Source organism: Ciconia boyciana, chromosome 4 (assembly GCF_034638445.1).
Source record: "Ciconia boyciana chromosome 4, ASM3463844v1, whole genome shotgun sequence".
Classification (NCBI taxonomy): Eukaryota; Metazoa; Chordata; class Aves; order Ciconiiformes; family Ciconiidae; genus Ciconia; species Ciconia boyciana.
This window is the reverse complement of record NC_132937.1, coordinates 22,930,819-22,954,632: the sequence shown is the minus strand read 5'-3', so window position 1 is coordinate 22,954,632 and position 23,814 is coordinate 22,930,819. Positions and strand designations below refer to the sequence as shown.

Sequence of the window (23,814 nt, the reverse complement as noted above, 5' to 3'; positions counted from 1 at the left end):
ACTTGTTACGCAGCTCAGGGGGTGATGTGTGTTGCCACGCTCCCTGGGGGGGCTTGGGGACACAGCTGCTGTCACCTGAGTAACCAGCCCTGATCGATGCCTGCTTCCCGCCTCCTGCAGGGACTGTAATTGAGCGGGAAGGAGGAGACAGAGAATGGAGGGACGATCCAGCCTAGCAAAAGGAACGCTAGATCCAGCCTCAGAGCCAGGCTAGGGACAGGCGGCCGTGGCATCAGTGTGCCACCGCAGGCTCCAGGGATGGGGATGGGGTCAGAGGCCTCCTCCCCAAGGAGTGGGCGGGTCAGATTCACCATGCACTGTGCTGGGCTGCAGGCAGCCGGTGCTGTGGCTCCAGCCCCACTCCAAGGCTTGCAGGCTGGATAGGACCTTAAAGGGTGGATATCCTCCAACCCGAAAGCCTCCCCGAGGGCCTAAGTCCCAGGACTGCCTGAATTTCTCACCTTGGGGAGGTTGGGTTATCTGTGACCCCTGATTTGTGTATGCATGGGCATTGCCCATCATCCTGGTCACAAGCCACGGTAGACCCAGTACCCGCTAACACAGAGCAGCACTGTGTGCACAGCCTCCAGCCCCTGCTGCAGCCCCCGGCCACTTCTACTAAGGAAGCCATTTCTAATTGTCGCCTTTGTAGAACAAAGCGCAGCTCTTCCCCTCTGAAGATGCCTCTTCCACAGCCCAGCTATCGATCCCTGGGAAAAAAGGCAGAGCACTCGGGCAGGAGGAGCAGGCTGAGGCCCCGTGTGCTCTGCACAGCTCCTCCAGGGAGATTTTGGGGGCCCATAGGGGTTGCTGAGCCCCTGGGCCACCCCACAGCTCCCTCCGATAGCCTGGCAGCCCCGTACAACTCCCTACAGGAACACATCTAGAAGGCCGAAGCTTTTTCAGGGCACAGTGGGTTTTGCTCTCAGCAAGGGGCACTGGGAGGGTCCCCAAAGCCATGCAGCCCCCATTGCCAACCACGCTAACGAAGTACCCACTATTAGCAGACGGTTTTGGCCTAAGAGCTTAATCTGGGACCCTGACCAGGGTTCCCTGGTGCCTGGGGCGTGGCAGTGCAACACCCAGACCCATGCTCGCAGACTAAGAGGAACAGGGCCTGCCCTCCAGCCTGGGGCTACACGGGCACGATGGGGCAGCGGCAGGCTGAGCCCTGGGAGCATCGCAAGGTGCTTTGGAGACTCCTGAACTTCTCCTCTGCAGTTTGGAAAGTCTCTGGACTTTTCTCTGAGGTGGATGCTGCTACCGTGAATTCCTCTTGTCCCCTTGAGGTATCCATGTAATTGCAAGTGCCAGTTGCAGGCAGCGATGGGGCTGGGGCTGGCTGCTGCATTCATCAGCCTCTCATTTTTTAGTGAGCGTCACCGGCAGAAGTCGATAGGAGAAAGGTGAACCTGGGCAGGCTGAGGCCTGGGGGAAAGCCCGCGGCAGCCTCCTGGATTTCAAAGGCCTTGCATCCACACGGCCCGTGGATCGCTATATCTATTTCTTTTAATACACCCGAGCGCCTCTTTCCTGGAGGACCGCGCCGGAATGAAGCAGCGATCGACCGCCTGGGCGGCGGGAGGCCGTCACGCCTCCCTCTGCAGTGCAAATCGCCATCGACCGGCTGCAGCCTCCCCTCCCTGCCCTGAGCGGGGCTTCGCACCCCCCGCCCCTCCCCGGGAGCCGCCTCCCGCCTTCCCACCCCGGCCCCACGGCCCCTTCCCGGCCCCATGGCCCCTTCCCGGCCCCATCGCCCCTTCCCGGCCCGGGCAGATCCGTCTCCACGGCAACGGCGGCCCCTAGCAACGCGCCGCCATGGCAACGCGGAGGGGCGGGGCGGAAGCCTTGCGCAGCTCCTTCCGGCCGGCGGCAAGATGGCGGCGGGGGCGGCGGAGCTGCGGCGGCTGCAGTGGCGGTTGGAGGAGCTGGAGCAGCGCGTCGGCGGCGGCGACGGGGCCTGCGGGCCGCGCAAGGTGCCGGGGGGTTCCGCAGCGGCCGGGGGACGGCTCTGCACCCTGGGGGACCCGGCCCGGCCCGGCCCGGCCTGGCCTGGCCTCGCCTCGCCTCCCCTCCCGTCGAGGCCCGGCCCGGCCTCCGCCCGGGACCAGGCCCAGGCCCAGAGCCGGCGGGATCTGACAGGCTCGTCCGGATCTGACAGGCTCGTCCTCTGTGCCCCTGCAGGTGGTGGATGAGCTGGTGAAGGTGCAGGTGGCGCTGAGCAATATCGCCGGCAAGAGGGAGAGGATCAAAATCCTGTTTAAGAAAAGTGAGCGGCCTCGGGGAGGGGCGGGGAGGGGCCGGGGGGAAGCTCGAAACCCCTGTGTGGCGTTTCGCTCCTCTAAACAAAAGTCCCTTCCCCCCTCCCCCTGTGACTCCATTTGATTTTGGTCTCTTGTTTTGCATATTTGGCAGAGAAATAAGTAACTGAGGGGAGTGTCTTTCTGCTCGCGATTCTCCCAGTCAGCTGGGGGTGGGATCGGTCCACTGCAGCTGGTCCTTTGCTTGATGTCTGCCCGTATCAGTGCAGCGATTTGCTCTGCCTGTAATGCAGCCCTGGAGGGTTGTTGAGCTCCTAAAATACGTGAGCTCCTGAAATGACTTCCTGAATGCTTGGACCGCTCAGGCACACTAGAGCAGCTCTCTCCTCTGTGTGTGGTGGGAACAATAAGGATCACATGTAGCCACTGACGGATCTGTGGAGCCGCCTCCAAAGATATTGGGGGATATTGGGAGCAGACACCAGAGTGGTGCTTTGTCCTGCAAAGCTGCCTCTTGGCCAGGCTTTGCTGTCTCATATCACAGAAGGAGCAGGCTGCATAGGCAGGGTCATTGTGGTCCAAGGCTGCGGTGGCCATTCAGTATAAAAATGTAAACCGTGTGTTTGTAGATGATTTTAAGGACCAGGATGGAGGGCTATTGGCTGGTTTTGTTTCAACAGCAGGAAGAAGCAGACTTCACTTGCCTTTAATGTCATTATCCAAATAAAAAGCAAGTGTTGTGGGTGTCTGTAATGAAGCAGTTATTTGGCTTGAGCCATTTGTCCATTCTTGGTCACAGTGCCCCAAAGTGACATAGTTTCAAGTGCTGTGGAAATTCATGAATCTGAAAAAAACTGACCCTAAGTGGGCAGCGTTTACAGTAACCTCATGTATAGCATGGGGGAAAATTGCACTTGTAAAGGCGATAATGTCTCTCCTACTTTTTGTCTCCAATCCTATTTTTCACCCTAGTTGAAGATGTAATAAAATACCTTGACCCTCAGTACATTGATAGGATGGCTGTTCCGGATGCTATGAAGCTGCAGTTCATTTTGGCAGGTATGGTATGAAATGAGAGGGGTTTTTTTAGCACTACAAAAGTTGTCTTTTAGCTAAGCTGGATTGGGATGGATTTATTTTCTTTAGTTGTAAAGATCTGGCAAGGCACCCTCTTTGGAGCTCTCAGAGAGATGGTTTGTATAAAGATGTCTGTCACCCTTAGTGCTCCCTTGTGCACGTCCATGCTGCAGTGGTATCAGTTCTGATCTTTTTCGTATTGATCAGTTTAACCCTGAATTAATAAAAGGTAGAAAAGGAAAAACTGGAGTTAGAACAGTTCTCCTCACCCCACTTCCAATACTCTCTAGGTGACAACAATGGAAGACCTTTGGATGTATTTTAAACGCTTTCTACTTTTGTCCTCTTTTGCCCCAAGGAATTTGGTTCAGCCTTGTTTTGGTATAGTCTGCGAATGAAAATTAGTGGAGATTTTCCTGCGTTAAGTTAGTCCGAACTGGAATCCAGGGGCAAGCAACACAAAAGTCTAAATAAAATCATAAACAAGACCCTTTCTTTATAGCTAGATCAGCTGGAAAAGTTACCTCACCAGTATTTGTGAAAAGCCAAAGCAGTGTCTTGTATTTACTGATGTTGCTTTTTGTCCCTCCCGAATCAGAGGAGCAGGTTATTCCTTCCCGAGCAGCCCTTCTGGAGCAGGTGAAGAACCTCCAGCCCATGTTGGACAGTGCCAGTATCCAAGGTATGCATGTTCTTCTGCAAGTTTGAGCTGCAAATGCCACCTTCCAAGCTGTTGCCTGTCCTGTTTTCTTTTTTTTTCTTGAGCCTCAGACTTAAGGACAGCTAAGCACACAACCTGGTGTGAGTAAAGTAGGTGCAAACAAAGTATGTCTGCTCCTCCCTCATGCTGCTCCAACATCCCATGCAAGGTCAAGGAGGTGATAGGTCAAGGTCGGGAAGCAGGTTAGAGAAGGCAGCTTGGCAGAGAGGGTGGAGACCGGTGGCCGAGTGCTGTGTACGGTCACCAGGCTGTGGAGCCAATTCTGCCTACGAGCTCTTATATGTCCAAAACTTCCCTGCTCTTGGCATAGGTGCCTTTTTAATTGCTTGCCCTAACATTCACCCAAGTAGTTTACTCTGATGTAGTTCTCACTGCAAGCATCCCCTAATGCATGCCATCCGGAAGCAGTGAGCGAATCACTTGGTATTTAATGTACAGGGTAGCTAGGGGTTTTGTATGGTATAAACGGTGTGTTTGTGGTGTGTGGCACTTGCATTCAGTGAGCGGAGTTCTGCTGTGATGTGCTTGTGGAGAAGGAATGGTTTTTGTTTTGGTAGCTAATCCCACAAGATGTAAAACAAACAAAATGGATTTCTCTTCTGTGTTTTCAGCGGTTCCTGACCATGCAGCCAAACTACAGCGACTCTCTCAAATCCACATACAGCAGCAGGTAGCGTGAATAGTCTTGACAGTCTTGACTAGCAAGGAGGAGGAACCATTTGTTAGTGGCTGTACTGACAGCCCTGTACTTGCAATTACTTGAATTGCTCATTTATAGCAGGTTTATTTTTGCATCTTGTCCAGGATATTAATGCTGCAGTTTTAAAGAAGTGTAAGCACTTGGGGAGGGGGTGGGGGGGTGGAAACTAGCCAGGATTTCTGACAATTGAGTCTGAATTGGAAAAGCGCTTTGCCTGCCATAAGCCTGTTCAAAACAGAGGTTTGAGTGACACTTAGCGGCAGTGGGTTTAACCAGCTGGCATTCCCCCTCTCACTGGGACACTGAAGTAAAGTGTTGCACTCTTGCAGTATCCCAGTCTCTGGAAGGCTGTTGATACCGTCACCCGGTCTCTTCAACCTTTCCTTCCCCCTTGGAGCGCTCCTGGAGCTGGTGATGACTAGCCTGGGCAGCACCTCGTGCCCCCTTTCAGCATTTTCCTGTGAGTTTCCATTCTGGAGCAAGCAAAGCATGGATGCTGAGGAGAGGCAGGCAGTAGTGCAAGCCCAGGGGCTTTGGTGCTTCATGAGGGTGTTTGCAACCTTTCTCTTGACTGTCGAAACACAGCTGCAATGAGTGGCCACAGCCAGGTCTGAGCTCTAATCTCTGGGCTTGGATGAATTTCCCCCTGTGCTGTCAGGGACTGGGAGGACAGATGTCCTTCAGCTGATTTATTGCTCACTCACTGCGGCTCCCCTCTTTGCAGGAACAGCGTCAAGATCTCACTGACAGCGTCAAGACGCTTCTCGAAGACTACAACAAAATGGTATCCTTTGAGCCTTGGGCATGACACAGCTGAACTGCCCGCCTGTCTCCTGGACTGCCTCACCCCACCAGATATTGTTGGAAGCAGGTGATCCCCAGCCCTGGGTTTAATGGCCAGTGCCCTTTCTGTCATAGTCACGCCTGTGTCCCTGTCATACTCCTCTCGGGAGCAGAGCTGAGGGCCAGAACTGCCTGTCTCTCTGAGATGGGAAGGGCAAGGTGCAATCTGTGAGACAGAGCCTCTGTGCTGGATCCCCTCACATTGTGGCTCGGCACGAAGGAGCAGCGCAGACTGCATGCTGGAGCAGAGCTTGCGCTGGGTGGCTGGACGTTGGCATCTCTGTCAGGTGACTGCTGGTCCCTGCAACCTGCCTGAGCCAAACAGCGGCTAATCCTAGCCATGTAGGATCCCAGTGCTGAGACACATCCTAAAACCACAGCAGGTAGGGATGCTCTGCTCTTTTCTGTAGAAAGCCCCTTGCAATGCAGTGCTACGCAGTGTTCAGAAGCACCTCCTGGACTCCCACCGGTGTCTGGTGCTGTGCAGTGGCTCAGCGCCTGGGTGGTTTGAGTGTGCAGGCTTTCTACAGCCTGGGCCTGGGCCTGGTGCCTGGGCCTCTGCCTCTCCCAAGGAATTGGGACTGTAACGGTGCTGTTGGGCTTGTCAGGGCGCTCTGACCTTGCTTTCTTCCCTGCGGTTTCCACATCTCTTTCCTTAAGAGTCACCTCCAGACCCTGCTTCTCTCCAAGCAGTTTGTCCAGTGGAATGAAATACTGACACGGCTGGAAATGGCCAAGGAAGCAAAACCTGCAGCAGAGTGATGGCAGAGGCGGGAGCATGGAGAACCCCGGGGACCCTGCCGGCCGTGGGTCGCTCAGGAGAGGCTGCAGCACAGCTTGTACTCTGTTGTCTCGGCATCTTCCCACTTGGCGTGAGCATGCTGTGAATGATGTCGCAGGCTCTCGGGGGGGCACCCTCGCTCCGGGCTGCACTCTGTCAGCCCTGAATTGAAGCCACGCTACTCCTTAATATGCCACTGTTTGCAAATCTTGCACTTCCATGAAATATGTTTTGAGTTGTAACATATTTAAAAATCCCTTTCTGCTCTTACTGTGGACCATAGTAAAGTCCTGAAACGCTAACTGGGTTGTCTCTTCCTGCCCTGGGCACAGCCATGGCACAGGCTGTCCTTCCCCGTGTGGTTTCCCCCAGGCAGTGAACCCCAGAGGCCTCGTGCCAGCCAGCAGGAGATTGCCAGTGGCTTCAGCCTTGGGCCAAGGGCAGGTAAATCCCCTCCAGTCCCTCAGCCTTCCCCAGGCTGCGGCACACGCTCTTCTTGCTGTTTCTTCCCGTTCAGGTGAGCTGTCTGCGCCCAGGGGCACCTGACCTGAGGGGGCTTCCCACCGCCCCCGGCCATTCTCGCTTCCCTGCACTGAGAGGCTGCAGCGGCTCTTGCCTTCATCCTGCCTCTGCTCACCCGAGTGGCTGCTGCACGCCAGAGCCCATGGCCGGCCCTTTTTCCCCTTCAGAGAGGGGCGTGAGCTGCGCCTGGCCTGCTCTGGCCGTAGCCTGAAGTTTCTCCTGCGCAAAGGTGTCCCGAGTTTGAGGTCTTGTGTTCGGGAGGGCGGCAAACCCTCCTGCTTGGTGAGATGCTAGCTAGCCGTGTGTGTGACCCGGGAGCCCCGCAGGAATGGGGCAGGACCCCAGCAGGGAAGTCCGGAGGAGCCTGGCTCACCCTGTGCTCTCCCCCGGTGGGGGAGCTCACCCCCCGGGCACACGGCGGCGGGGCTGCCAGCCTGCAGAAAGCTCCCGCGGGTGCCCGGAAGCCCTGCCGGCCCTTGCGGCCGGGCTGGGACGCGACGCTCCTCCTCGCCGGGTAACGGGGAGAACTCCGAGGCTGCTTCGGCAACGCCACCGGAACCACCTTCTGCGCGGGCAGACGCGCGCACACGCGTCCTGGCGTGGGTGCACACGGAGGCGCCGGCTGCGCCCGGTGCCGGGGGAGCCGGGCCGGGCCCACCCTGGGAGCGCAGCGGGCGCGGTCCGAGCCGCCGCACCGCCTCCTGCCTCCCCCAGCTCCCCAGCCGCGGGGGGACCGGCCGGCGGCTCGCCGGGCAGGGCGGGCAGCTGCCGTCCCCGTGGCGCGGAGCGGGCGCGGCCCGGCCCGCCGGTTCGCCGCTGTGACGTCATAGCCGTGCGGGGCCCCGCCCACCGCTCCGCCCCGGAGCCCGCCCTGCGCCTGCGCGCGCCTGGCGGCGGCCGCCATCTTGTGGCGAGGGGCGCGCTGAGGCGGCCGCAGGTGAGAGCCTTTCCCGCGCCCCCGGTAGCGAGGCCCGGCCTCCCCACAGGCGCACAGAGCGCTGCCCGGCCTCCTCCGAGGCCCTGCAGCGGCACCTGGCCTCCCCGCAGACCCTCAGAGTGGGGCCTTTGGCTCCCCGCGGCCGCCTCATCCCCCGCCGCAGCGGCCTGGCCTCCCCTCGGGCCCCTGTGGAAGCCGCCTGGCTTCCCTCTCCCCCGGTAGCCGGCGCTTGGCCTCCCCCCGCCGTGCATTCCCGGTCGCAGCGGCCTGGCCTTTCCCAGGGCCCTGTGGCACCAGCCTCGTCTACCTCCCATCCCAATAGCAGTGGCTTCGCCGAGCCCCCTCACCCGCCCCGGTCGCAGCCCCCCAGCAGTGGCTTGGCCTTCCTAACCCGTGCGGCAGAGAGCTCGACCTCCGCTGCCGTCCTCTGGCAGCCCGCATCCCCGTCCCCCGTGGCAGCGGTGTCCCCAGCCCCCCATCGCAGGGCCCGGCGCTGCTCTTCCCCAGCAGAGCGGGGTGCGTGCCGGGCCCCCCGGGCACGATGGCGGCCTGCTGCCGGCTGGGCGTGAGGGCCTCGTGGAGGGCGTGTGCTTGCTAGGTACAGAGAGGGGGCATAGACCTGCCCTCTTTCCGTAGGGGATGGGGTACAAGCTGCTGGCTCTGGGTGAAGCAGGGCTCACGGGCCCACAGATAACAAAGCCTCAGTGCTGCATGCTTGGGCACCTTGGGCTTTCTGTGGTGGGGAGGAGGGTGCCCTACACAGATTAGGCAGGCCTCCGTCAGGATGACAGTAGAGGGACCCTGCCTTGGCAGAGAGGGGAGCTATGAGACTGGACCTTTCTGTCATTCACTTTCCCTCGGAGAACCCTTTTTTTTGTTCATCGTGTGCCTTTCTGTTGTCCTGCTTCTTGCTGGCCACCCGTGTCCTGCCTGCAGCCCCTGGCTTGATGTCTCCCCTGTGACCTGCACTGTTTTATCAAGTATCCAGTCCCTGGCCTTTCACCTAGGCTGGCCAGTTGTGGGGCTCAGAGCCACACGAACCTGTTTCTGTAACATACTTGAGCTGCTGCAGGTGAGCTGTGCCTGGGTTCATCGTGTGCACCTTCCGGGGCTGCTCACGGGGTGCAGCAGTGGTCAGTATCCCGCTGGTTTCTGTTTCCCATAACTTCCACTCACCCGTTTGTTCTCTGTCCCTGAGATACAGCCTGTATTTTTTACTTCATCCTGTTTAGTCCCACAACACCAACCCTGTTCCTTTCACCACCTGCCTGTTGGGGCTGAGGCTGCCCTGTGGCAGTGTTTATGCTATAGGTACGTGCTGAGGAAGACTGGGGTACAAGTGACTCCTCAGCATGAGTAGGGCATTCTTGCTGATCTTTTGAATATGCCTTTTTAGGATCTCTGACTCTGATAGCTCAGAGTGCCCTTTAGAGGAAAGGTTCTAGCTAATTGGGGTGAGAGTTTCTTTACGCAGCAGTTACAGTGCGAGTTTGTATTAATGGATCCGTTTTCCTTTTCAGCACTGCAGAATGGAGAACTATAAGAAGACCAAAATTGTGGAGAAACCTTGTCCTCTTCCTTTCACCGGCCTGCCCCCTGATATTATTGAAATGAAAGTGAAGGACGGGAGCAAAATCAGAAATCTGATGGGCTATGCCATCGGCAAGATGGAGCTGGACTCGGTGAGGCAGATCCTTTTCACTGGCTCAGGCAAGGCTGTCAGCAAGACCATTACCTGTGTGGAAATCATGAAACGAAGGCTCAAAGAGCTGCACCAGATCACCAAAGTGCTCTTCAAACAGATAGAAGAGATCTGGGAACCCATTGTGCCTGAGGCAGGCCTCGATGCCTTGACAGTGAAGAGAAACATTCCTGCCATATGCGTCCTACTCAGCAAAGATGCCCTCGATCCTCAGGAGCCGGGATACCAGGCTCCAGGCTCTTTTGATGCCTTCTGGATCGAGACACTTAAAGCAGAGTCGCAGGGCCAAATGAAGAGGAAGCAGGGTGGAGGCAGGGGAGCTGGCAGCACGGGAAAGCACCCTCGGTCCGCTGGAGGAGGGTCTGGGGAGTCCTGCGCCAAGTCCTGAGACAACAATGCCATGTTTGACTGTAGTTTGGGGGATTTACGGAAACAAGCCAGCTGCTGTAGCTGGAAAGCTGCTGCTGAACACGGGGGTTTGCAGAGTTGTTAGGGGAGGGCAGGAGAAGTTAACTGTTTCAAAATGGATGTGATTGTAGCTGTCTGAAACTGCGTTTTGACAAGTTCCCTTGTCAAAAGCTGCCAGGCTGTACTCCTTAGCGTGCGGTTCAGGGAAGACAGGAGTCGTCTCTGCTTGAGCAAGGACCATTGGCGTCTTGTCAGTGAGCCCCAGCGAACGGCTGCTCACTGAGTGGGGTTTCAGCTGCTTGGGGTGGAGCAGCATGCCAGGTGCCCACTCATGTGGCTCTTGCTGTGGTACAGAGGGGAGATGGGACCTGATGTGGATTCTGCCTGCGTCGCCGGAGTTCGTGTAAGTGGACAGCGGGGCACGGGGCTGCGTCGGCCACTTCTGCGCCTGAAAGTCCATCTGCTGAGCCCGTCGGGCAGTTTGAATGTAGAACTGCAGGGACACAACTCCGTCTGCGACTGTGTGCACATTGCACCCTTTCTGTCCTCCTTTCACCTCGGTGGAGCTGATGGTTACACCTCTCTGCCAAAGTGGCAGGAGTCGGCTCATGTCGTAACCAGCCTGAAATCCTGTAGCTGCATGAGTGCCCTGGGGTGGTGGTAACGGTAAGCTCCAAAGGACCCTGTTCTTTCCCCTTTCTGCTCCTTTATAATGCACAGAGATGGATTTAAAATAAAGTTTCCTCTTCATGTAATGTGAAATTTGTCATGTCTTCCTCATCCCACTGGAGGTCACCCTGTAAGCGTTGCCGGTGGGGCTGCGGCTGCCAGCTGAAACTTTGCTCTTTCAGCTCTCCTTGAGGAAGAGGAGACCTGCTGCTCCGAGCGTTTCCCTCTTGTGACTCTGAATGCACGCTCATGCAAGGGGGGGAGGTTTTCTTCCTGCCTTCGCCATTCACCTTTAATATCCAAGGAAGGTCAAGGTTGCTTTTTTTTTCCTGGGAAGCTTTTTGGTATTATTTGTTTTTCTTTTAAGCCCACTAGAACTGCCATCTCAAAAAGACTCGGCCCACGCTCTGCTGAGTGAGGCAAAGGACGGAGCATCTTTTCTTGCGCAGTAGTTTCCTTCTGGAGCAGCTCTGGTAAGTAGCGGTGGGCAGGAAGAAAGCGCTGTTGCCTGTGACGGACCGAGCTCTCGGCAGAACAGCCCCTGCTCACACTGTGTCTTGTCCTGCCCGCTCTTCCCGGGTCACTGCCTGTGGTGGCGAGCTCCAGCAGCACCTGATGCTCTGCTTTGTCAAGTCAACGGGAAACAATACCAGCATTTAGAGAAGGGATTTCATTTAAATCGGGGGGGGCAGGAGGGAGACGGTGCGTTACCACTGTGACCCGGTGCCTTCATGGACAAGACTTCACCTGCTTGCACAGCGCTTGGGCGCTTGCCTTCCGTCACCGTGAGCTTTCTCACCAGCCGGGTGCCCGGCGTGAGCCGGGACGGTGCCAGGTTTACACCCCTCGTCCTCCTCCCCTTCCCTTCTGCTGGTGGTCTCATCACGTTCCCCCTGGCTGTTGTCGCCGGAGCTAAGGAGGTGTTCGGGGAAATGCCCAGACCTCTCTGCTGTGCCAGCGCAGGTGAAACCTGGGGACGGGGCAGAGTTAAGCTGATGTGTCTTTGTCCTGTTCCCAGCTGCTACTCCCTTACATCTAAGGAGGAGACTGCTTTTCCTGACTAATTAGCAGATTAGCAGTAAATGCCGGGGAAAGATGCTCGAGTGTCTTGATCAGACTGCTGCTGACAGCCATGTGTTTGTGTTTGTTTACTGTTAAAAACACCCTCAGCGGAGAGCCGGATCCTCACACAGCCTGTGTGATCCTCCCTCATGGCAGCGGCACGTTTAATGTCTCCTCATCGAAGCTGCAAAGCGATTTTTGTTTTGTTTCGCCGTTTGAAAGTTACCCTTGGCTGACTGCGGCGGCTCTCCCTTCTGGGTGCTGCGGCACCCGGCAGTGCCGGAGCTTTCCTTCCCCAGGCCGGAGAGGGAGCAGCTGGCCATCGCACCCGCGAGCCCCCGAGCAGCCTGTTGGGTCAGCCAGGGGAGGTCCCCAGCTCTCTGGTGGATCTGCTCTTCATCCATTCGTTGTCCAGCTGCCTCCTTCCCCGGCTGCGACACACCGTGTGGGGCTGCCCGGCCTGACAGGCCACCCGTGTCCGAGAAGCTGCAGCAGATCCCCGCCATGTCACTGCCATGTGTCTGTGCCACCAGGCGGACACGTGGCCCGGCCCTGGCTTTTCAGAGCAGCTGCAGGTGCTGGAACCTGATCCCTGGGGGTCTCCAGGAACCCCCACAGCCATTTGGAGAGCTCCGTGTGTGCCCCCCAGCCACCTCCCCTGGCTGCCATGTCTGTGTCCTTCACCAGGAGCATCCTCCCTTTGGGGTGACACCCCACACCAGAGCATCTCCGGCTCCGGTGCCTATATGAAGGCTGGCGGTTACGGCTCAGGAGGGGTGCAGCATGCCTGCACCTGGGGACGAGCTGCCCTGTGCCTCAGTTTCCCCACTGCACAGGACAGGGAGAAGCCGGCCGTGCCTATGAGGCCGCCGCTGCCCAGGTTGCTGGGGCACTGAATGTCCCTGAATGACCTCCAGGGACTGTGGTGGTGCCTGTGCCCACCCCTGCCTGCTTGCGGCCCCCGTGTCCCGGCAGGGACCCCAGCCCAGGCCCCATTGCTCCACCCTCAGCATCCTTGTGCCTCTGTGTGCACAGGACCAGGGGCTGTGTGTGTGCGCGCACATGCAGGTGTGTGTGCAAATGTGCGTGCACACGTGTGTACAGGGGCAGGGCAGGCAGCAGCAGGGAGAGCCAGGCGGTGGCCCCCGGGCAGGGCAGAGGGAGAGCTGGGCAGGACCAGGCTGGGCCGGGCAGGCAGGGGCAGCGTGGGCCACGCGGGCAGGGCAGTACAGGCAGAGGCAGCAGAGGCAGTACGGGCAGTGTGGGGAAGGCAGCATGGGCAAGGCAGGCAGAGCAGTGCAGGCAGCACAGGAGGGCAAGCACAGCAGCACGGGCAGGACAGGCGGTACAGGCAGGGTAGGACAGGAGGGGAAGCAGAACAGCGCGACCGAGGAGCAGCACGGGCAGGGCAGGCAGGATGTGCCGGCAGGGCAGTGCAGGCAGGGCTGTGCCAGCAGCAGGACAGGACGGTACCGGCAGCAGGGGCGGTGCGGGCAGGGCAGGACGGGCAGCAGGGGCAAGGTCCGGGCCCGGCCGGGCCGGCAGAGCGCGCGCTGCCCGCCGGCGCTCGCCGCCGCTCACGTGGGCGCCGGCCGAGGGGGCGGGCCCTGAGCCGAGGGCTCGCCCAATGGCGCGCGACCGGCGGGGGGGGGCCACCAATGACCGGGGCGGGGGCGGGGCGCCAGCAGAGCCCGCCCCCCGGTGCCGGCGGGAGGCAGCGGGCAGCGCGCGGGGCTGCGGCACCCAGCGATCGGCCCGCGGCGGGACCGCGCCCGGGGTCCGCACCGGCGCCCCGCACCGCGGCCCCGCTCCGCTCCGGCGCCCCGCACCTCGCAGCGGGGCCCGGCGCCGACCGGCGCACCGCTCCGCTCCGCGCCGGGACCCCGCGCCGGCACCCCGCTCCGCACGGGCCCCGGCCCCGGCCCCGGCAGCGCCGCCCGCCCGCCGGAGGGGTCCCGGCGGTTCCCGGGGCGGAGCGGAGGCAGGTAGGTAGCGGCGGGGCCCCACGATGGGAGGGCGGATGCGGCGGGACCTGTTGCTGCCCGGTGCCCCGCTGCCCCGCTACGGGCCGGGGGCTCGGCCGGTGTCCCGCTCCTCGGCGGGGCGGGGGATTAGAGGCACCGGGGACCCCCGAAATCGGGGCTCTGCCTGATCCGGGTAAAAAGCGGAAGAGGGGTCTGCCCCGGCCCCCCGCCTGCTGCCCACCCAGCCGCTCGCCCCGTTTTGGGGTGCGGGACCTCGCGGCGGGGTAAGGCGGCCGGAAAAGCAGGCGGAGGGTGGAGAGGGGACACGAGCTGGGCCAAGGCCGCCCGGAGTCACCCAGGGGTGCCCCGGGGACGGGGATCTGGGCCGGGATGAGGCAATGGGTCTCCCACTTGGGGACACCTCCAGCTTGGTGGCCTTTGCAGGGGACGGAGGGGCAGCCGGGGTTTGGGGCCCTGGAAAGGTCCCCCCAGCTGACCTGGGAGCTGCTGCAGGCTCCGGAGCCCCTTGGGCCCTGGGGTCTCTGCCCGCTGGCATCCCCACAGCCTGTCCTGAGGTGCTCGGGCAGCCCATCCCCTTGTGCCGGTGGTGATGGTGACTTTCTCCCTTCCAGGTGCAGGAGGGAGGAGAGGGGTCCCTGTGTCCCCACCACCCTGCCAGAGGAGGGGAAGCTGAGGAAAAGCTCCGATCCATCCTTCCCAGCGGCACGGTGAAGCCCAGGACACAGCTGCGAGCAGCAGAACGGTGACGGGGTGACACTGTCCTGCTGCCTGCCCGGCCCCAGCCCCATCCCACCGCCAGCACCACCGCTGTCCCCTTTGTCCCCTGCCAATGCCGGTGGGTGGAGGCTGCACGCTCAATTGCTGCGCTGGCATCCCAAGCGTGGGGCCGAGCTGCAGGCCCTGCTTTTTCCGGTGGGACAGTGGCGATGGGGGCTGCTCTCTCCACCGGAGCGGTCGTGGCTATTTCTTTTAACTGTGTCATTGCATTCCTTATCCTCATCCTCTTCCTCATCCTCTGCAAGGCCTGCAGGACCCCCTCGTGTCCCAAGAAGGGCCCGACTTCTGACACGGATGAGGCAAGGAACGAAGAGAAGTACCTGCTGCAGCCCTGAGCTGCTTGGGGACTTGGGTACCCGGCTGTGCTGAAGGAGTCACACCAGCGTGGATGCCTGTGCTGGGACTGTGCCTGTGCTGGGGCAGTGGATAGGGCAGGATGAGAGCAGAGGGGATGCTGAGCTGCTCACAGGGGCCGTGACATGGGGCACAGCCCTTTGCCTGCGTGGTTTTGGTGTGTGAAGTCCCGGTGGATGCCCACAGTGACTGTGGGGATGGATAGACAGAGGCTGGGGACATGCTACGGGGACAATCCTGCCTGTCTCAGCGGCCAGTGAGCGCAGCAGGAGCCCTGCCCTCCAGCACACCCCGTGTTCAGGGACAGCCTGTGGGCTCCTCCCTGGTGCTCATGGCCCAGGCCAGTGGCCACCACATCGCAGACCTGAGTGGGGCCGGTCGGGGGCTCGGAGAGGGGAGGCAGCAGGGCTGGCATGGCCGCCTGTCCCCGAGCAGGCCCCATTGGCAGAGCAGGGTGTTACCAGTCCGGGTGTCTTTGGGGTGGCCCTGGGGTGCCGTGTGCGCCCAGTCTCTGGTGGGCATTTGGCATCTGTCTGCCCCAGCAGCCAGTTTAATGAGCCACGAGAGGGTCTGCATGGTCTGTCCATTTGTCCCCAGTCTGTCTGTCAGTCCTCTCCAGCATTAGCACCAACACTGCCAGGCAAATGGCCCTCCTCGCTGGGTGCATATCCCTGCCTGCCCTCCTGCCTGCTCCCAGCCATGGCCAGCCGGTGGGGTTTGACCTGCTTGCGGGCAGCAGATGTGCCCTCATTGTTGTCCCCATCCCCATTGAGAACAGCCTGGGATGGCTTTTTGCTGGGGAGGTGGGAGTCATGGGGGGAGAAGAGGGTGCCCAGCCAAACAGCACTGAAGGGTCTTCCAGCCCCATCGCTCCCTGGGAACCACAGTGGATCCTCAGGGAGGGACGCTGGTGGTCTGGCTTGTCCCCAAGCCTGGCAGCTGCCTTCTCCCGCCCTGCCTTCAGGTGCTGTGGGTTTCGGAGGGCTCTGCACTGCCCATCCTGGAGCCGAGCAATAGCCAAGGTCCCCGCTGGCACAGCCGCTGCCATAAGGGGACAGAGGAGTGGGCTGTGCTGGAGGGGACACCAGCCACGGTTCCTGCGCAGGCTTGGCCAGGCTTGGTTCCTCCCCATGTCAGGTGTAGCTAACGCATCCCTTTGCAGCAGTGTTTTTACTAGACTAATAAACCGATTGTAGGACTCAGGTGGCGTCTCTGAGCTCTGCCCAGGGCCGGGAAAATTTGGGGGAGGCGGTGCGTCCTGCCGGTCCTGCAGGGCTGAGGAGCGGCTGCCCCAGGGCTGGTGACTGATGTCCCTGCAGGACTGCGGGCAGTTTGCTGGGTGATGGTGACAAGGAAGGGCTTATGTTTGCATCCATCTGTGGCTTTTAAATGCTGGGTGAGAAACCTGGCTGGGTGTTTCATGCCTGCAGCATGTCTGCCCAGGCCTGGGGCGTTCGGCTGTCAGCAAGGAGCACCCCCCCAGCCCCAGTGCTAGAGGCATCGGAGAGTTTCCAAGCCGTGGCCTTAAGTTACAGGGATGCTTGTGGGGACACAGGCCAGCTGAGCGGATGGAGGAGACTTTCCACCACCTCTGCCTGGTGGAACGAGTGCCTCTGGTCCCCAGTCCTGGCAGCTGAGTGCAAAGCTCCAGCGGTGACAGCCCATCCCTGCTCATCAGCATGCGGCGAGGCCACCTTGGCTTCTGCTGCCACCGCAGCCACGTAGCAGCTAATCCCTCTGCTGCAAAGCGCCGGAGTGGTGGGAAGGCTCTGCAAGCCCCAGCGCTCAGCCGTTCCCGCAGCTGCCGGCTGGGCAGCGGCAGCCGAGCCCCACACCAAGCCCCCCTGGGGAGAGGGGAGCTGTGAGCATCCTGAAGCTGGTGGCTGCAGCTGCTGTGGTACCCTGTTGGCAGTGATGACACGTCCCTCTCCCACGGCCGTGGGGGGTCAGGCCAGGTCCCCAGCCACCCTCTGGCTTAGGCTGCCACCCCAAAATCCAGGGTGCTGTGCATGACTGACCCCACAAATGGCTGTAGGGCTGCAGCTCAGTGCTCAGTCTCTTTGGTCACCGCTCACGGTGCGACTGGCTGCTGTTGAGCTGCACCCCTGAGGTTTCGCTAGGGCTGGTGGGACCAGCCCTCACCTGCCCTCCACGGGTCTCTCACCCAGTGCAATCCCAGCCAAGGGTGCAGAAGAGCTGAGGGCTGTGCGGCTCTGGGGGACCGAGCACAGCGAGGTCTGCCTGACCCCAGAGATGACTGCACACCGTGGCTCTCCCAGCACCTCTGTTTATTTGTCTGGGCACAGAGGCAAAGTGTTCCCGCTATGCAAAGAGCAGGTGGCACAGGGCATGCAGCTTGCATGCCAAGCAGCCACTGATCAAAGCTGGGCTTGTTCGGCCGGCAGCCCCCGGCAGAGCCATCGTTCCCCCCGCTCACTTCCCTGCCTTGCTCTCCGGCTCTCTCATTAGGTTAAGCAGCTTGTCCAGCTTTGCAATTTCCACCTCGGGGCCCTTCTTAACCTCCTGGCCTTTCTTCTCCTGTGAAGAGAGCAAGCGGGGCAGAGCTGTGAGCAGGGATGACCACGGGGATGGGGAGGGGTCTGGCGCAAGGAGGGATGCTGAGCTGCTGTGTCCCAGCTCGCAGCCCTCACTGGGGGCTGATCCACAGGGGCGTGCACCTGCCTGTCCTGGTATTTCAAGCCCAAGTTACCATGAGATGTGTAAAAGTCCCCGTGGGCTGGGGAAGGCCGGTAAGGAAGGGTTTGGGTGGGGATGGTAGTGGATCTGTTGATCCACAGTGACACAAACCCTCTTTTGCCTCTCTCCACCCAGTCCTTCTCAGCCCCATAGGACTGGACCGCCCTCTAAGACCCCCAGCTTTTCCCCTGGGGAGGCATGCACGGCTCCCAGGGCAGTCACAGCAATGCAGATGTCCAAACCTTCCCAAAAATGGTCCCACCATACCCATTCCATGCTGGTGCTCCTGGGGAGAGGCAGCCACAGGAGCAGGGATTGGCCCTTTTGCACCCAAATGTGTTTCCCCAGGAGGGCAGGCGGGTGCTGAGGGCCCCTAACCCAAGGGGATAAGTGAGTCCCAGGTGGGCCATTAGCTTGTCACTGAGGGTCTCTTGCCCCTGGGCACACCCCAAACCTCCCCATGGCATGGCCTGTCCCTGTGTCTCATTGCATGCTGCTATGCCAACCCCGACACATGCCCCAGCATGGGCAGCGAGCATGAGCCCTTCCCACAGCCCCCCCAGCACCCGTCCCAACCCTCCCAGGGGCTTGCTCCCCAGGTGCTAGAGCAAACTGCCAGCATCTTGGGAAAAATCACATAGCACGAGGGAAATAAGGCTGTCCTGTTCAGTCCTTGTTTGCTTGGGAGCAGCAGGAGCTTCCAGGCCTGGTGGAGGACAATGTACCTGCTAAGGGCACCAGTGCCACCCAATGCTTTTGGCAGAGCGTGTCCCCACAGCTGTGGACTGCAGGATCAGTGTGTTGCTCTCATCGGAGACTGGGGGCTTTGGGAAAGTGATAACTGGGTTTGGGCTCTCCAGATACATATCATGGCACACGCAGCTGCAGCAGAGGAATTTTCAAACCTGCATTCAGCCCACCAAGCCCTCCTGCAGCTGAGCATCTACCCCACGGTGTTCCTCCAAAACAGCATCCACCCAGTCGCCACATCCCATCGCTCAGTGCTGCCTTCCACTCGCAGCCTTCCCCCTTGCCAGCCTGCTGGCTCTCGCCTTGCCTCTGGATTTGGGGGGGTCCCTGCTCCCGGGCTGAGAAGCTCCTCTGTGCCCAGCATGACTCTGGGCACCCCAGAAAGTAGATGCCAAGCACGGGCGAGCAGTACCCAGTCTGACAGGCAGGCTCAGGAGAGGTGGCAAGCAGGTCCCCAACACAGTGGCACAGCAAGGGCTTGGATTACCAACCGGGCTTGGATGCAGCTCCTCTAATGGCCCCTGGTGCAGCAATTACAAACATGTGCCTTTCCTTCAGCGCTGGAAAGAAATGCTAGGGCACAACAAAGAGAAAGTGTAGGGCTGCAGGGATCTCGCTACGTTTCTCTAGCAAACTTGGGCATCGCTGAAGGTGATGACCACTGGGAAAGATCTCCCCAGGAGAGCCCCGGGCTGCTCCCTCATCCCAGCCCAGCACAACCCTGACAAAACAGAGGTTTCCTTGGCTGCTGGAGGGCACAGCTGGGGTGAAAGCAGCCCCGGGGAGGGAAACAGTGACATTTGGAAACCCCTCTGCTCCCAAGAAGACAGCCCCCCTCCTCACCCGAGCGCTAGGACGAGCCAGGGTTGTTTTTATTTACCAAGTCCATTGATTGCATGCTGGGACGGTGCTGGTTTGTATTAACACCACTAAGCGAGCAATGGCCTTTGTGGCTCTGGTCCGGGCACTGGGAGCGATGTTTGTACTAATGGCCCACGTCACAGCCGAGCACCTCTCTGAGTGAGAGCGTTGGGATAAACACAGCTGCTCGGGGTATTTTGGGACTTAGCTATTTCTGCAGAAAAGCTGCTTTGCTGTCTGATGGCATTCAAAACACTCCCTTTGTCACCCTGCATCGCACACAGCACCATATACAGGTCCTTGGGACAGGCTAAAGAGGCAACTGCTTTGCTCAGCCAGGAAAAGGAGATGCTGAAGCCATCTCCCATCAACCTACCTCCATCCCAAGCCCTTCGTTCTCCCCACTGGTAGGGTTAGGGAGGGTCCCTGGCTGATGCCCTCCAGGTAGTAACGCCAGGTCCATGAGGACCGTGTCTGAGCCTTGCTGGTCACCAGCCACAGGCAAGGCTCAGCTCCTAGTTGCCAAGCTGTTTCTAAAACCTTAACTTTCACACTGGCTCGGCTCCTTTGGTGCTTCTGAGCAAGCTGCAACAAAGCCACACGCAAGCCTGTAATGAGCCGTAACCGAATCAGAGCCCTAATTTAACACCACATAACCAGGCAAGCAGGATGGCACAGGGAAGGAAAATTATAATGTCCTTTCGGGGGCACTGGAACGGAAAGTTTCGCTTTATCCCTCCATCTGCTTTTCCCAGGGCGGCTGTACGTGTGAGCCGGCTGGGCCGCTGCAGGCTGGCTGACCGCACCGCCACAGCACCCGGCATCCGCTTGGATGAACGCGGCAGCTTCCTACAAACCCAGGGGCTTCGCCTGCGTCAGGCCTCCGAGGAGCAGCCCTTCTTGGAGCAGAGCTGTTGCAATTTCCCGGATCGCATGCGATGTGGGGAAGCATTACCTCTGCGTGTGGCTGCCAATGGGCTCTCCCTCCCAACAAGTGCCAGCTGTGGTCAGCTGTGGAAAGGGCACTCACGGAGCTCTGCCACCTGGCATGTAGCTGAGCCTGTCCTGTGCCTGCATCCTGCTTACACCACATCCACGGGACTCATCGGGAGCTGAGAGGGAGCCGGGGCAGAGCAACCCCCCCACGGAGCTGACAGATGCAGAGCTGAGCTTGCATGGGAGGTGTGTCCCTGAGGAGCTCATCGAATGGGTACCGGAGCCGCTCATAGCAGTGTTTGCATTGATTTTATTGTTAACAGTTCCCAGCAGGAGAGCAAAATGCTCTTGGCTGAAATGGTGACAAGGGACATGTCAGCAAAGCTCATGGCAGGGGCAGAAAAGGCTCTGCATGGGGATGGACTCTGCCCCGCTGACAAGGCATGACCCCTGGGAGGAGAGATGAGGAGAAGACCACCTACATGTCCCCATGCTGCTGTGTCCATGGTCAAGTCCCCCAGTGAGCTCACACTCCCTTTCCCTTATGCCTGGGCTCCAGTCTGGCTCTCCAGGCAGGGAAACCAAGGCAATGGGGCTTCTGGCTCTATGAGCAGTGTGGGCACAACTGCTGCAGGACCCTTGACGGTCCTCTCAGCCCCAAAGGTGAGTACTGAAGCAAAGCAGGAGGTGGAAGATGGCTGAGGTGGAGCCCCAGGGGCAAGGGCAGGGCGAGGATAAGGATGAGGATGAGGACAAGGATGAGGATGAGGATGAGGACAAGGATGAGGATGAGGACAAGGACAAGGATGAGGACGAGGACTGGCTATTTGAAGACCCCAGATCCATCTCCCTGGGAGCCCCAGCCCCAGCCCTCCCCGCACTGGCACATACTGAACGCTACATCCAGGGCATGGGAGTAATTTAAACTGGATTCTCTGCGTCTTGGCTGATGCCTTAATTCCCTCGCTGAACAGTAAACTGGCAAGTTAATAAAACTCTCCCACAAAAGCCATGATGCTGGCACTTTTTTTTTTCCCCATTGGTGGAATAATCATAAAACATCTGCTGTAAGGTTTCAATTAAAGAAAGCAAAACATGTTTATGTTTTAAAGTAGCAAGGAAGTCAACCATACTGACACGAACTTCCCTGGAAGCGGAGGAGACCCTTCCCCCTGCTGAGTCCCGGCCAAGGGACACAGGCCTGGCTCTGCCCTGCTGCCGTCATGACACTGATAGTCCCAGTCCCTGCCAGTCCTGACAGGATGGGATTTCTGGGCACAGCCATGTTGGGACAGGATCTGGCCACTTTACAAAGCAGCCCAGTGACCTAGGACACCAGCCTCCCATGCAAAAGGGGTTTAAGCTTTCACAGACTGATTTTGAAGCTGATGAGAAGCTCCAAGAAGCCACCAAGGGGGCTGCCCAAAACTCCCATCCTTATTATCCTCAGTGGGAAGGGGGGCTCAGCCTGCCAGGACCTCAGAGCTATGTTGCTTCCGGAGAAGACTTTTTCTTGTTCCTTCTGCCCTGCTCAGGGGTAGGTCGAGGTGACACCTCCAGGGTAAGGGCTCCTCCATTAGCAAAACATGCCAGTGACGGGTCCAGCGAGATCAATGAATGAAAGCAAAGAAGACACTTCCCTGGAGCATTTCTGTTGGGAAGACCAAGGAAACCCAAACTCCTCATGAACACAGCAAAATTTTCCTCACTGGCTCCCTGGGCCACCAACCAAACATGCATCAACGGGTGTGTGATATGACCTGCAGTCCTGAAGCCTTCCAAAACCTACCCCGTCATGGTCCTTTTGCAACCCAATGCTGTTATACGGCAGGTGAAGCTGGAATTATGCTGAGCGGGGGATGATGTCTGTGCCAGGACCACTTTTGGGCTCTCAAGAAGCCCATTTACATACAGAAGCAACATGCTTATCAACCACGGAGAGCCTCAAGTCACACTCACAGCTTGACTTGACAGCGTTGCTCCTGGCCTGGGGAAGGATTAGCTGACAGACTGGAGATAAGGATTTAGGCTTATTTTGCTACTGTTTGGAAATAAATGACGCAGGAAATGTTCTGCTTGCAGGGAATGAAACCGGCAGAAAAGCCCAGGAGACGGCTGGGTCATTCACGTGTCAGCAACCACACAGGATTACCAGCCCCAAAGACGCTCGTCCCTCCAGCTTCAGCTAAAACCTGTGCTTTTCAGGGCAAGCACCTCTCCTTGCTCCAGCTCACATATTTGACTCAGAGATCTCTGCTAGCATCTGCACCAGACCATGCCAAGGCGCAGCAGGGCAGAGAGGTCTTGTGGCCCCAGGTGACCTGCCCTTGCTTGCTGGAAGTGCCCTGTGAAGCCACTGGAACCAGCAAAGATGCAGTGCTGGGACCAGCCTGTGGCTCAGCAGCACACATCTGCTAGTAAGGGCGTGGGACCAAAGGTCAGCGATATCCAACAGGCAGGAGGTGCAAACAAAACTGGATCAGACCTGGAAGGTGCTGGGAGTATCACTGGGAATAAATCAGGGGGAACTGGGTGACACTCAGGGGATGTGGGCAGGGATCACCTGTATCTAAATGGTGAGTACCTGCCTGCAGCATGCCATAGGGCTGGCTGGCTTACAAACACACATGGGAGAGGGGAGCGATCACTTGATGGAAAGAACAGGCTCTGCAGCAGCAGAGAGCTAATAGCAAGGTCAAACCCTCATCCACGGCCATAAGGGAGGACAGCCGTGCTCTGCTGGAGGCTGGCTGGGACCCTACACCCTTGCTCACCCCACTCGCAGTGTTCTCTGGCCAAGCAAAAGACATGCACACAGGAGGAGCCAAATCTTCCCCATGGGTTTTGGCAGCCTCCGGCAAAGCCATGGAGGAGTTTGGCTTTTGCTTTCATGCTGATCGGTGCCCCAATGCAATCTCTACCGACCCTCAGCAAGGAGCTTAGGAAATACTAAGCAGCGAGCCTCCAAAGCACATTGTGGCAAGTTGTGCTAACAGGATTTAATGAAGCATCGTCAGTGCCCTCTGAAAGCACTTGCTAGCTGGCCTGATCCAGCTACACAGCCTGGCTGGGCACGGGAAGCTGCTGAACTGCACAGCCCATCTCACAGTGACCGCAGTGCTGAGCCTGGCCTCACCGGCCCTGGGCAGAGGGGGGGGCTGGTGGGCACCGCGGGGTGCAGGAAGGGCCAGACCAGGCTCTTCTAAGGGCTAAGAAAGGCTTAGCACCACTCTCTTCTGCTTGGACCGCCAACAAAGTGATTTGGCTTCCAGCCATGCTGAACATTCCCTGTTTTTGCTAACTCCAGAGCCACGAGCAACCTCTCTTACACACCACTAATTTAGGCACCTAAATATAGCCGTAAGAAGACCACATTTAGCAGCCATGCATGAAAACTTCAGTGAGCAAGGCCAAGCTGAGCACAGACAGGGCCTGTGGCGGTCCCCACAGTTCCTCCGAACTGGACATTACAATGACTCGTTAACTCTTTCTGAATTTATCCCAGTACCAGCCACAGAAAATCACCAAAACCATTTTAAACAGTTGGTCTTCTGCCTTTTCCGTATCTGACACTTACAGGTTCAAAACAGGGATGTGGTCATGAGCCTCAGTTCACATATCACAAAAAAAAAATCTTTAAAGTGAAGGATAAATTTTAAAGTTATCCAAAGACATTATGGTCTGAAATGGGCCAAATGAGCAAATATCCTTAACTCTGCCCTGCAGAGATGCTGTGATTAGGAAGCATCAGCAACAGGCTCTCTGCTCCTT

At 58.7% G+C, this 23,814-nt stretch overlaps 4 protein-coding genes across 6 annotated transcripts in view; 3 read left to right on the top strand and 1 right to left on the bottom strand.

Moving 5' to 3' along the window:
- The first annotated feature begins 1,831 nt into the window (after positions 1-1,831).
- On the top strand, positions 1,832-6,679 carry DCTN3 (dynactin subunit 3). Its single transcript, XM_072860315.1, has 7 exons — positions 1,832-1,976; positions 2,185-2,269; positions 3,234-3,320; positions 3,937-4,020; positions 4,671-4,729; positions 5,484-5,543; positions 6,275-6,679. The coding sequence occupies exons 1-7, from the start codon at positions 1,878-1,880 to the stop codon at positions 6,362-6,364; spliced, it is 564 nt and encodes a 187-aa protein (XP_072716416.1). The 5' UTR covers positions 1,832-1,877; the 3' UTR covers positions 6,365-6,679.
- Positions 6,680-7,599: 920 nt separating this feature from the next.
- Positions 7,600-10,691, top strand: RPP25L (ribonuclease P/MRP subunit p25 like). 3 transcript variants are annotated; one of them, XM_072860392.1, is made up of 2 exons: positions 7,600-7,842; positions 9,363-10,691. In XM_072860392.1, exon 2 carries the CDS (start codon positions 9,372-9,374, stop codon positions 9,930-9,932), a length of 561 nt encoding a protein of 186 aa, XP_072716493.1. In that variant the 5' UTR covers positions 7,600-7,842; positions 9,363-9,371; the 3' UTR covers positions 9,933-10,691. The 3 variants fall into 3 exon arrangements, with proteins under 3 accessions (XP_072716493.1, XP_072716494.1, XP_072716492.1); XM_072860393.1 differs by lacking the exon at positions 7,600-7,842 and adding an exon at positions 7,869-8,440; XM_072860391.1 differs by lacking the exon at positions 7,600-7,842 and adding an exon at positions 8,493-8,914.
- A 2,713-nt stretch (positions 10,692-13,404) lies between these two features.
- On the top strand, positions 13,405-15,989 carry ENHO (energy homeostasis associated). The gene is made up of 2 exons (XM_072859038.1): positions 13,405-13,668; positions 14,280-15,989. Exon 2 carries the CDS (start codon positions 14,595-14,597, stop codon positions 14,778-14,780), a length of 186 nt encoding a protein of 61 aa, XP_072715139.1. The 5' UTR covers positions 13,405-13,668; positions 14,280-14,594; the 3' UTR covers positions 14,781-15,989.
- Positions 15,990-17,176: 1,187 nt separating this feature from the next.
- Positions 17,177-23,814, bottom strand: part of DNAI1 (dynein axonemal intermediate chain 1) — a 151,822-nt gene continuing 145,184 nt past the window's right edge. The window contains exon 20 of the mRNA XM_072860890.1: positions 17,177-17,337. Coding sequence (XP_072716991.1) covers positions 17,233-17,337 — 105 coding nt within the window. The 3' untranslated portion in view covers positions 17,177-17,232. The remainder of the gene's footprint in view (positions 17,338-23,814) is intronic.